General features: G+C 42.9%; 1 protein-coding gene across 1 annotated transcript in view; it reads left to right on the plus strand.

Moving 5' to 3' along the window:
- Positions 1-12,040, plus strand: part of stt3b (STT3 oligosaccharyltransferase complex catalytic subunit B) — a 177,122-nt gene that overhangs the window by 151,385 nt on the left and 13,697 nt on the right. The window contains exon 12 of the mRNA XM_068056496.1: positions 1,478-1,649. Coding sequence (XP_067912597.1) covers positions 1,478-1,649 — 172 coding nt within the window. The remainder of the gene's footprint in view (positions 1-1,477; positions 1,650-12,040) is intronic.

A 12,040-nucleotide genomic window follows, 5' to 3' on the forward strand; every position in this document is an offset into this window, starting at 1 on the left:
TGTTTTTATTTCAGATTTCCAGCATCTGCAGTATTTTGCTTTTATCAAAAGGTAGGTTGGGTATAGACAAAGCCATATTGTTCAGCAATGCAGTGATAAAAGATCCCGGGTCATGCTCCTTTCAGAGGCAACTTCTCTGAAATGATCTGAGATTATATATATATTTTTTGGATTGCATGGTTGTTTTGGAGAGGTCAGTGTGTGAGGATACAGAGCTTCCTGTGTGCCATTTGAATACAGTCTCCAATTGAAAATCATCATCTTTGGCCTCCTCGTCTCGAGAGACAATGGGTAAGCGCCTGGAGGTGGTCAGTGGTTTGTGAAGCAGCGCCTGGAGTGGCTATAAAAGCCAGTTCTAGAGTGACTGGCTCTTCCACAGGTGCTGCAGATAAAATTGGTTGTCGGGGCTGTTACACAGTTGGCTCTCCCCTTGCACTTCTGTCTTTTTTCCTGCCAACTGCTAAGTCTTTTCGACTCGCCACACTTGAGCCCCACCTTTACGGCTGGGGCTGTCTGTAAATGCTGTCTGTAAAAGTAGACAAAATCTTCCAAACTTTTCATGCCTGAAAGCAATTTGTCTGTTTTTTTACCATCCTTTTTCTTTCCTTTTTTATTAACTTTATTGCCATTGTGCTGTCCTCGGGATTGGAATGATGTTCAGCCGAGTTTGGGATAAGATATGTGAGATAAAGACTGCAGCAAGCTGTTTTAGTTCCACTTTCCCTTTGCTAGCAGTGTGTTCTACAGCAGCCTCTAGGGTACATACTGCACAATGCAATTGCAATTTCAAAACACTACATAGACGCCTCATGATTTTGAACACTTCTATCAAATCTCCTCTGAACCTCCTTATCTCTGAAAACAGCCCCAACTTCTCCAATTTATCCTTGTAACTGAAGTCTCTCATACCTGGAACCATTCTCATAAATCTTTTCTGCACCCTCTCTAAAGCATTCACATGCTTCATAAAGTGTGGTGTCCAGAATTGGACCAATATTTCAGTTGAGGCCAAACCAGTGTTTTCTAAAGGTTCAGACTTCTGATAGGCAGTACTCTGACATTTTGACTTATGTCTGATTGCATTTATACAGCGTCAATTAATTTCATCATGGGCATGAATTTGCACAAAATGGGCAATCATTCAGTGTTACCTACTATTATGAATTTCAGAGGCCAAAAGGGTAGTTATTATAAGAGACAGCAAATTCACACTGTTGCAGTAGGGATATGCTGTGGATTAAGGTGAGCTACTGATAGAATAGAGGAAGGCTGTCTTTGTTTCTGCACTATATCTCATCCCGCACTGTTTGATCCCAGCAGTGGCATGTCTTGCTTTGATGAGCAGATTAATTGGCCTGAAACTATTAATAAGCAAAGCTTTGATCTGCCATATACTCAATGGACTTGACTGTTTTGATATTTAAATGTTCTGTATAAGACTTCTAATCTGAAATAATTTTGATATTTTTTTGAAAAGCACACGCAATATCCTTGATGACTTCCGTGAGGCATACTATTGGTTGCGCCAAAATACAGATGAACACGCTCGAGTGATGTCTTGGTGGGATTATGGGTATCAGATTGCAGGAATGGCTAATCGGACAACTCTGGTAGATAACAATACGTGGAACAACAGCCACATTGCACTGGTAAGCAGGCTAAACGATGGCAGTTTGGTTCTAATTTAAAAATAGAAGTAAATCTCTTGCTTTTCAGCCAGTAACCAATTTTGCAAAACAGACCGGAGACTTTTTCATCTCCGAGTCCCTTGGGCCTGTCTTTTGTTACCTTGTGTGGGTGGTGATGCTCTTAAAGCTTTGAGCTGATAGCTGGATGCGATTTGTCTAGAATTACTGGCTCCTCGAACCTCATAAAATTTCACAAAGTTTAGTGTCAGCACTTCTGCTTTTAGATTGGTCCAAAACTGTTCTGTTTTTGGAGCAGTATACACACCAGGAAGGGGAGAAATATCCAAATGGTGAGCATCCCATAGCATCTACCATTGTTGTCTGCCCATTTCAGCAGTCTGTGTCCTCCTGAAGTTTGTTACCATCCTCCTCATTGCTACATTTCTAAGTTTCATGCCATTTGCAAACTGTGAAATAATGCATTGTATACCCAAGTCCAGGTCATTAATGTATATTGTTAGGATCCTATTGGGGACCGTTAACTTTTAAAAAGAGAAAGTCGAATTCCCAGTTATTACTGAAAGAGTTAGGAACATAGGAGCAGGAGTAGGCCATTTAGCCCATTGAGCCTGCTCTGCCTTTCAATATGATCATGGCTGATGATCCACTTCAATGCCTTTTTCCCACATTATCCCCATATCCCTTTATGTAATTGGTATTTAGAAATCTTTCAATCTTTGCTTTAAACATACTCAAAGACTGAGCTTCCACAGCCCTCTGGAGTAGAGAATTCCAAAGATTCACAACCTCTGAGTAAAGAAATTTCTCCTCATCGATGTCATAAGTGGCTTCCTCCTTACTTTGAAATTGTGTCCCCTGGTTCTAGACTCTCCAACCAGGGGAAACATCTTAGCTGCATCTACCCTGTCTATCCCTTTAAGTATTTTGTAGGTTTCAATGAAAGCACCTCTCATTCTTCGAAACTCTAGAGAATACAGGCGCAGTTTCCCCAATCCCGGGAACAAGTCTGGTGAACCTTCGTTGCACTCCCTCTATGGCAATAATATCCTTCCTAAGGCAAGGGGACCAAAACTGCACACAGTACTCCAGGTGCAGTCTAACCAAGGTTCTATACAATTGAAGTAAGACTTCACGACTCCTGTACTCTAATCTTCTTGCAATAAAGGCCAACATACCATTAACCACCTTAATTGCCTGCTGCACCTGCATGTTAACTTTTAGTGACTTATTGACAAGGACACCCAGGTCCCTTTGTACATCTACACTTCCTAATCTTTTACCATTTAAGAAATACTCTGCACATCTGTTCCTCCCACCAAAATGGATAGCCTCAGGTTTTTCCACATTACATTCCATCTGCCATCTTCTTGCCTGCTCACTTAAGTCTGTCCAAATCCCCTTGAAGCCGCTTTGCATCATCCTCACAACACACATTCCTGCCTAGTTTTGTGTCATCTGCGAACTTGGAAATATTGCATTTGGTCCCCACATTCAAATCATTGATATATATTGTGAACAGCTGGGGCCCACGTACCGATCCTTGTGGTACCCCACTAGATACAGCCTGCCAACGCGAGAATGTCCTGTTTAATCCTACTCTCGCTTTAATGCCTGTTAACCAATCCTCACTCCATGCTAGTATATTACCTCCTATCCCATGTGCTTTAATTTTGCTAGCCAACCTCCTTTATCAAAAGCCTTCTGAAAATCCAAGTATACCATGTCCACTGACTCCCCTTTATCAATTCTGTTGGTAACATCCTCACGTTTTAAACAAAAAAACTTTGCTGTGCAAGAGTTAAACAAAGCAAAACGCTACTAACTTACTACAACTTGGAAACATTTATAATTACACAGTTCTTTTTGATAACGACAATCCTTTGCAGTTGAAAGTCCCAAACTACTCCTAGTTGCAATGTGTTGGATCTCCCAGACTTTTCAAAAATCAATATTTTCATTGCTCCCTACTCCAGTCACTTCCACCTTGGATGGGCGTGATATCTGGTTATCCTGTGAGCCCTTCACTCTTCAAGCTTTGACTCTCAAAACAGGTTCAAATCCCCACAGCCTTAGAGAGCAGGCGTTCTCTCTCCCTCTCTTGCCCCTCCCTCCCGCTGCCACGGATGGGGGTCTTCTCTGCCGCCGCTGATGGTTCCCCTTTTTATTGTCTGTTAAATTTATCTGGTCCTAGAATTCAATAGTTTGTTGTTGTTCTCAAATTCAAAGACCAGAAGTCTAGTTTCAAAAAGCTGCTCGGCCTTTCCATTGTCCCCAGGTGTTGCCACCTGCCTGTTGTTTGCATGTTCTCAATGGCTGACGAAACCTGTTCTTCAGGTGTTCTTGCTGTCGTCTCTTCTTCAGAAAACAGTCTTTGATCTTTTCTCTCTCTTGTGCTGGTAACCTTCTGCCGAGTAGAGGTGAGGTCCTTGGCCACCTGGACTCCCATCTTGAACTTTTAAGAATCACAGTCTTTAAGACATAATCACGTTACAAGGTCCAACATTCATAACCATATCAAAAAGAACAGTGGTCCCAATACAGACCCTAGTGGAACACTGCTACATACTTCCGTCCAATCCAGGAAAATAACCATTCAAGAAAAGAACTTATGTTTATATAGCACCTTTAACGTAATAAAACATCCCAGGGTGCTTCACAGAATCATTATAAATCAAAGTATGACACCGAACTACAAAAGGTCAGATGACCAAAAGCTTGGTCAAAGAGTTAGGTTTTAAGGAGTGGCTTAAAGGAGAAAAGCGAGGTGAAGGAATTTAGGGACGGTATTCCAGAGCTTGGGGCCGAGGTGGCTGAAGACATGGCCACCAGTGGTGGAGCGATTATAATGAAGGATGCACAGGAGGCCAGAATTAGTGGAGTGCGGATATCTTGGATGTGGAGGAGATTACAGAAATTGGGAGGGGCAAAGCCATGGATTTGAAAACGGATGAGAATTTAAAAATCGATACGTAGCTTAACCGGAAACCAATGTAGGTCAGCGAGTACAGAGGTGATAGGGTAATGGGACATGGTGCGAGTTAAGATTCGGGCAGCAGTTTTGGATGACCTCAAATTTACAGAGAGTAGAATGTGGGAGACCGGCCAGAAGTGCATTGGAATAGTCAAGTCCAGAGGTAACCAAGGCATGAATGAGGGTTTCAGTAGCAGATAAGCTACTCTTTACTTTCTGACCCTTGGCCAATTTTGTATCTATGTAGTCGCTGTCCGTTTAATCCCATGGGCATTAATTTTGCTCACCAGTTTATTAGGTAGTGCTTTATCAAATGCCTTTTCAAAGTTCATATGCACAACATCAACCCTTTCTGTTACTTCATCCAAAGAACTTAATCAGGATTGTCAAACGCTATTTGCCTTTAAGAAATCTGTGCTGTTTTTCATTTATTAACCCATACATTTCAAACTGGCAATTAATTTTGTCCTGGATTTTTGTCCACAAACATTTCCCCACTGCTGCCGCTGTTAGGCTGACTGGCCTGTAGTTGCCAGATTTATCCCCCTTCCTTTTTTGAACAGGGTTGTAACATTTGCAATCCTCATGTCTTCTGGTATTACCACTATATCTAAGCAAGAGTTGAAGATTATTCTTGTAGAGAGCTCTGGTTTCAGTCGTGTTGTAACATAAGAAATAGGAGCAGCAGTGGGCCATACAGCTTATCAAGCTCGCATTCAATAAGATCATGGCTGAACCTCTACAACTCCACTTTGCTGCCCTATCCCCATATCCCTTAATTCACAAATTGCAGTCAGAGTCATAACAGCACAGGAGGAGGCCATTTGGCCCATCATGTCTATGCCGTCTCTCCACAGAGCAATCCAATCAGTCCCATTTCCTGGCTGTATCCCCTTAGCCCCGTAAGTTTATTTCCCTCAAGTGCCCATCCAATTTCCTTTTGAAGTCATTCATTGTCTCCGCTTCCACCATCCTTGTAGGCAGCGAGTTCCAGGTCATTACTGGTCTCTGCGTAAAAAAAAATCTTCCTCGCATTCCCCCTGCATCTCTTGCCCAAAAACATAAATCTGTGTCCCGTCATCCTTGTACCATCAGCTAATGGGAATAGCTTTTTTTTGTCTACCCTATCCAAATCTGTCAGAATCTTGTACACTGCTATCAAATCTCCTCTCAATCTCCTTTGCTACCAGGAGAATAACCCCAGCTTCTTCAATCTAACCTTATAACCAAAATCCCTCATCCCTGGAACCATTCTGATAAATCTCCTCTGCATCCTCTCATGTCCTTCCTATAGTGTGGCGGCCAGAAATGGGCGCAGTACTCTAGTTGTGGACTAACCAGGGCTTTATAATGGTTCAGCACAACATGCAGGGATAGAGATTGGTTAGCTAACAGGAAACAGAGAGTAGGCATAAATGGGTTGTTTTCAGGTTGGTCAGCTATAACTAGTGGAGAGCCACAGGGATCAGTGCTGGGACCTCAACTATTTACAATCTATAATAATGACTTGCATGAAGGGACCAAATGTATGGTGGTTAAATTTGTTGATGACACAAAGATAGGAGAGTAAGTTGTCAAGAGGACATAAGGAATCTGCAAAGGGATATAGATAGCTTAAGTGAATGGGCAAATATTTGGCAGATGGAGTATAATATGGGAGAGGGTGAACTTGTCCACTTTGGCTGGAAAAACAGAAATATAACTCTGAGATGCAGAGGGATCTGGGTGTCCTAGTACACGAAACACAAAAAGTTAGTATGCAGGTACAACAAATGCAATGTTGCCGTTTATTGCAAGGGGAATGGAATATGAAAGTAGAGATGTTTTGCTACAGTTGTACAGGACATTGGTGGGACCACATTTACAGTATTGTGTACAGTTTTGGTCTCCTTACTTTGAACTGCTTCCAATGCAATTATATTCTGAGAAGGTTCACTCAACTGATTCCTGGGATGAGAGGGTTATCTTGAGAGAAAAGGTTGGACAGGTTGGGTCTGTATTCATTTAGTTTAGAAGGATGAGAGGTGATGTTGTTGAAACATATAAGATCCTGAGGGGACTTGACAGGGTGGATGTTAAAGGATGTTTCCCTTGTGGGAGAGACTAAAACTTTGGGACACAGTTTAAAAATAAGGGGTCGCCCAATTAAGACAGAGATGAGGAGAAATTTTTTCTGAGGGCCCTGAGTCGGTAAAACTGTCTTCCCTGGAGAGCGGTGGAGGCAGGGTCATTGTTTTTAAGGCAGAGTTAGACGAATTCTTGACAGACAAGGAAGTCAAAGAGTATCGGGACTAGGCAGGAAAGTAGAGTTGAGTCCACAAACAAATCAACCATGATCGTATAGAATGGCAGAGCAGGCTCGAGGGGCTGAATAGCCTACTCCTACTCCTAGTATGTATATATTCAATATCTCTAAGAAGCCCAAGATCCCATATACTTTGTTAACTACTTTCTTATTTTGTTCTGCCACCTTTAAAGATCTATGCACATGAACCCCCAGTGCCCTCTGTCCCTGTACATGCTTTAAAACTGTACCATTTTGTTCATATTGTCTCTCCCTGTCCCTTCTGTCAAAATGTATCACCTCACATTTCTCTATGAAATTCCATCTACCACTTGTCTGCCTATTCTGCTATGTCCTGTTGCAGTTGATTGGTATCATCCTTACTGTCTACCACACCTCCAAGTTCCGTCTCATTGGCAAGTTTTGAAATTTTACTCTATACCAATATCCAAGTCATTTATGTATATCAAAAAAGGCAGTGGTCCTGGTACTGAATCTTGAGGAACACCACTGTCTGCCATCCTCCAGTCTGAAAAACAACCATTTACCACGACTCACTGTTTTCTGTCCTTAAGCCAATTTTTTATCCAAGCTGACACTGACCTCAATTTTGGTTCCAGCCTTTTATGTAGTAGTTTGTCAAAGGCTTTCTTAAAATCCATATTTTCAGCATGCATTGCTTTCCCTTCATCAACCTTCTCTGTTACTTCATCAAAAAAAGAAATTCGATTAGTCAAACACGAACTGCCTTTTACAAATACATGCTGGCTATCATTAACTAACTCAAACCTCTCCAAGTGCATGTTGACTTTTTCCCTGATTATTGTTTATAAAATCTTAAGCTGACCGCCTGTAGTTACTGGGAATGTCCTTACGCCCTTTCTTGAATAAGTGTCACACTTGCCACTTTCCAATTCTCTGGCACCTCCCCCCTTATCTAGGGAAGATTGGAAGATTTTGGCAAGCCCTTCCGCTATCTCCACTCCACTTCCTTTAGCAACCTGGGATGTAAGCCATCCAGACCAACTGACGTATCCAGTATAAGCAGAGCCAGTCTTTCCAGTACATCCTGCCTATTCATTTTTACCTCATCCATTACCTCTAGCATCTCCACTTCTATCAATATTTTTTCAGCATCCTCTTCTTTGTAAACACTGATACAAAGTATTCATTTATGTATTCCAGCCTTGCCCTGTGCCTCTAAGTATGTATAACTTGCTTTGTCCCTAATAGGCCCCACCTCACCTCTAACTACCTGCTTACTATTTGCATGCCAGTAGAGGATTTTTGAGTTCCCTTTTACATTTAAGCATACATGCGAACATACAAATTAGGAGCAGAAATAGGCCATTTGGCCCCTTGAGCCTGCTCTGCCATTTAATAAGATCATAGCTAATCTGTTTGTGTTTCAAATTCCATACTCCCATCTGCCCCGATAACCTTTGATTCGCTTGGCCTAACGAGAATCTATCTATCTAACTCCGCCTTAAAAATATCAGTGACTCTTGACAATGCAGAGCATGCGCCAAGCGATCGCGGACGTCATCACAGTATGCGAACTTTGCCAGTCTGCCAGTATGAATGCATGCGCATGGCGTCTCCACGCAATGATGTCAACACCCGTCTCCATTCCCCCGCTCGATCCCCGCCACAGTGCTGTCTTCCCTCAGCGACTCGCTCCCCTTTCCCCCTGCCCACCTCAGCTAGTCGCTCCTGCCCCACTAGCTGCTCTACCCCACGATCACTCACTCCAGGTCTCCACACTTCCCGCCTCTCAGCCATTCGCTCCCACCCTCGACACTTGCTCCCTCTTCCCCCCCCCCCCACCCCTTGCTTCTTTGAGCCGCGCAGCGGAAAACGATCGAACATGGGAACGAGTGGCCGAGAGGAGGGAAGCGCCGTGGCCTGGAGCTAGCGGCTGGAATGAAGTGGGGAGAGCGAGCAAGCGGCCAGAGAGCGGGGTGGGAAGCAAGGAGTGGGGTGCGATCGGCTGAGGGGAGGGAGGGAGCAGTAGGGTCTGAAGGTGGGGGGGGAGCGAGCGGCGAGAAACTGGGTGCAGGAGGGAGCGGCAAAGAGAAACTCAATGCCAGGTGGGAGCGGGGAACTGTTGGTGTGATGGAGGCAGCGATGGCAGCCAGTCACGGGATTTTCGGGTTGAATTTGTTTTTGTGATAAATTGAGCAGCGCCATCTTTAATCCTGGCAGCTGCCTGAAACGTCGCAGACAGTTACGTTTCAGTGGAAGAGGCTGCATTTGCGCATGCGATGGTACCGCGCCACCTCGTGGTTGCGTTGTCAGCAAACAGAGCCTAACAATATTTAATGATCCCAGCTCCACCACCACCTGAGGCAGAGCGTTCCAAAGTCGCACAACCCTCTGAGGAAAAAAAAATTCTCATCTATGTCCTGAAAAGGTGATCCCTAATTTTAAAACGGTTCCCCCTAGTTCTGGACTCACCCACAAGAGGAAACGTCCTTTCCACATCCACCTTGTCAAGACCGTTCAGGATCTTATATACTTCAATCAAGTCTCCCCTCACTCTTCTAACCTCCAGTGAAAACAAGGCCAGTCTGTCCATCCTTTCCTCATAAGACAACACGCTCTTTCCAGGTATCAATCTAGTAAACCTCCTCTGAACCGCCTCCAACACATTTCCATCCCTCCTTAAATAAGGAGACCAAAACTGCACACAGTATTCGAGATGTGGTCTCACCAATGCCCTGTATAACTGAAGCATAACATCCTTACTTTTATTTTCAATTCCTCTTGTAATAAAGGATAGCATTCCATTAGAAGCCTTACCTGCTGTACCTACATGCTAACTTTTTGTGATTCATGCACTAGAACACCTAGATTCCTCTGCACCTCGGAATTTTGCAGTCATTCTCTGTCTAAGTAATATGCTTTTTTATTCTTCCTGCCAAAGTAAACAACTTCACATTTTCCCACATTATACTCCATCTGCCAGATTTTTGCCCACTCACTCAACCTATCTATATCCGTCTACAACCTCCTTATGTCTTCTTCAACATACTTTCCTACTTATCTTTGTGTCATCTGCAACTTTAGCTACCATGCCATTGCTCCCTCATCTAAGTCATTGATATAAATTGTAAAAAGTTGATGTCTAGCACAGACCCCTGTGGGGCTCCACTTGTCACATCCTGCCACTCTGAAAAGAACCCATTTATGCATACTCTCTGTTTTCTGCCAGCCAGCCAATCTTCTATCCATGCTAATATGTTGCTCCCTATACCATGCGCTCCTACTTTGCGCAATTAGCTTTTATGTGGCACCTTGTCAAATGCCTTCTGGAAATCCAAGTACAGTATGTCAACTGACTCCCCTTTATCCACAGCGCATGTTACTCCTTCAAAGAGCTCCAATAAATTGGTTAAACATGACTTCCCTTTCACAAAACCATGCTGACTATTATTGATTACTTTGAGTTTTTCGAAGTGCCCAGCTGTAGCCACCTTAATTGATTGACCTTCCCCACGACAGACGTCAAGCTAGCTGGTCTATAACTATCTGTTTTCTGCCTCCGCCCTTCTTGAATAGAGGGGTTATATTTGCTACTTCCCAGTCTGATGGAACCTTTCCAAAATATCGTGAATTTTGAAAAATTAACACCAACACATCTTCTACCTTATTAGTCACCTGTTGTAAGACCCTAGGATCAAGTCTGTCAGGACCCGGGGACTTGTCAGCCTGCAGCTTCATCAGTTTGCTCAGTACCACTTCCCTGACGATTGTAATTTCACCAAGTTCCTCTCTTCCTTCCACCTCCTGTTTTATAGCTATTACTGGAACGTTTTTTGTACCCTCTATAGTGCAGACAGAAGCAAAATATTTGTTCATTTCGTCCTCCATTTCCTTATTATCTACCATTAACTCCCCATTCTCAATCTCTAGAGGATCAACACTCATTTTATTTACACTTTTCCTTTTTAAATATCTGTAGAAACTCTTGCTATCGTTTTTACATTTCTAGCTAGCTTCCTCTCGTACACTAATTTCTTTCTCCTGATTAACCTTTTAGTCATTCTCTGCTGTTCTTTATATTCTGACTAATCATCTGACTTGCCATTCAGCTTTGCACAATTATATGCTTTTTCTTTAAGTTTGATGCTTTCCTTAACTTCTTTAGTTAACCATGGTTACATTAACTGCTATTCTATTCTCATTCTCTCTCTGCTAGTGGTATTTTCCTCTTCACCTCCCCTCTCAACTTATTGTATTTGGCCTGGTTCTCACTTGAAGATTCACCTGACATGCATCATACACCCTCTTTCTGCATTTCATTATATTCTCTATCTCCGTCGACATCCAAGGAGCCCTGGCATTTGTTCCCTTGTATTTCGTCCTTGTTGGAATCTACCTAGCCTGTACCTGAAACATCTCTTTAAAGATCACCCTTTGCTCCAGTACAGTTGTTCCTGTGCATCTTTGGTTCCATTTTACCCTTTCTAGATTCCCTCTGATCCCATTGAAGTTAGCCCTATATTCTATTTAGAAGTTCTACTTTAGTTTGTTCTTTGCTCTTCTCCATTGCTAATCCTAAACCTTATGATACTTTGATCACTCTTACCCAAGTTTTCCTCCGCAAACACTTTAGTCCACTTGGCCTGCCTCATTCTCCAGCACCAGATCCAGCAATGCCTCCTTCCTAGTTGGGCTAAGAACATACTGGTCAAGAAAGTTTTCCTGAGCACATCTGAGAAATTCCTCCCCTCCTTTCCCTTTGCTCTAACATTATCCCAATTGATATTTGAATAATTAAAGTCCCCCAATATCATCACTCTATAGTTCTTGCATATCTCCGTGATTTCTGTGCAGATTTGCTCCTCTATCTCTCTCTCTATTTGGAGGCCTATAGAATACCCCCAGTAGCGTGATCATCCCCTTTTTGCTTCTCAGCTGTAACCAAATGGATTCTGTCTTTTCCGCCCTCAAGGACATCCTCTATTTCCAACACTACAATGCCTTCCCTGATCAGTACTGCTTCTCTTTTTTCCTTCTCTATCTTTTTTGAACACTTTGTATCCCTGAATATTAAATGCCCCGTCCTCACCATTTTTAAGCTACGTTTCCGTTTATGCCACTACATCATATTCCCACATGGCTATTTGTGTT

Source organism: Heterodontus francisci, chromosome 2 (assembly GCF_036365525.1).
Source record: "Heterodontus francisci isolate sHetFra1 chromosome 2, sHetFra1.hap1, whole genome shotgun sequence".
NCBI lineage: Eukaryota > Metazoa > Chordata > Chondrichthyes > Heterodontiformes > Heterodontidae > Heterodontus > Heterodontus francisci.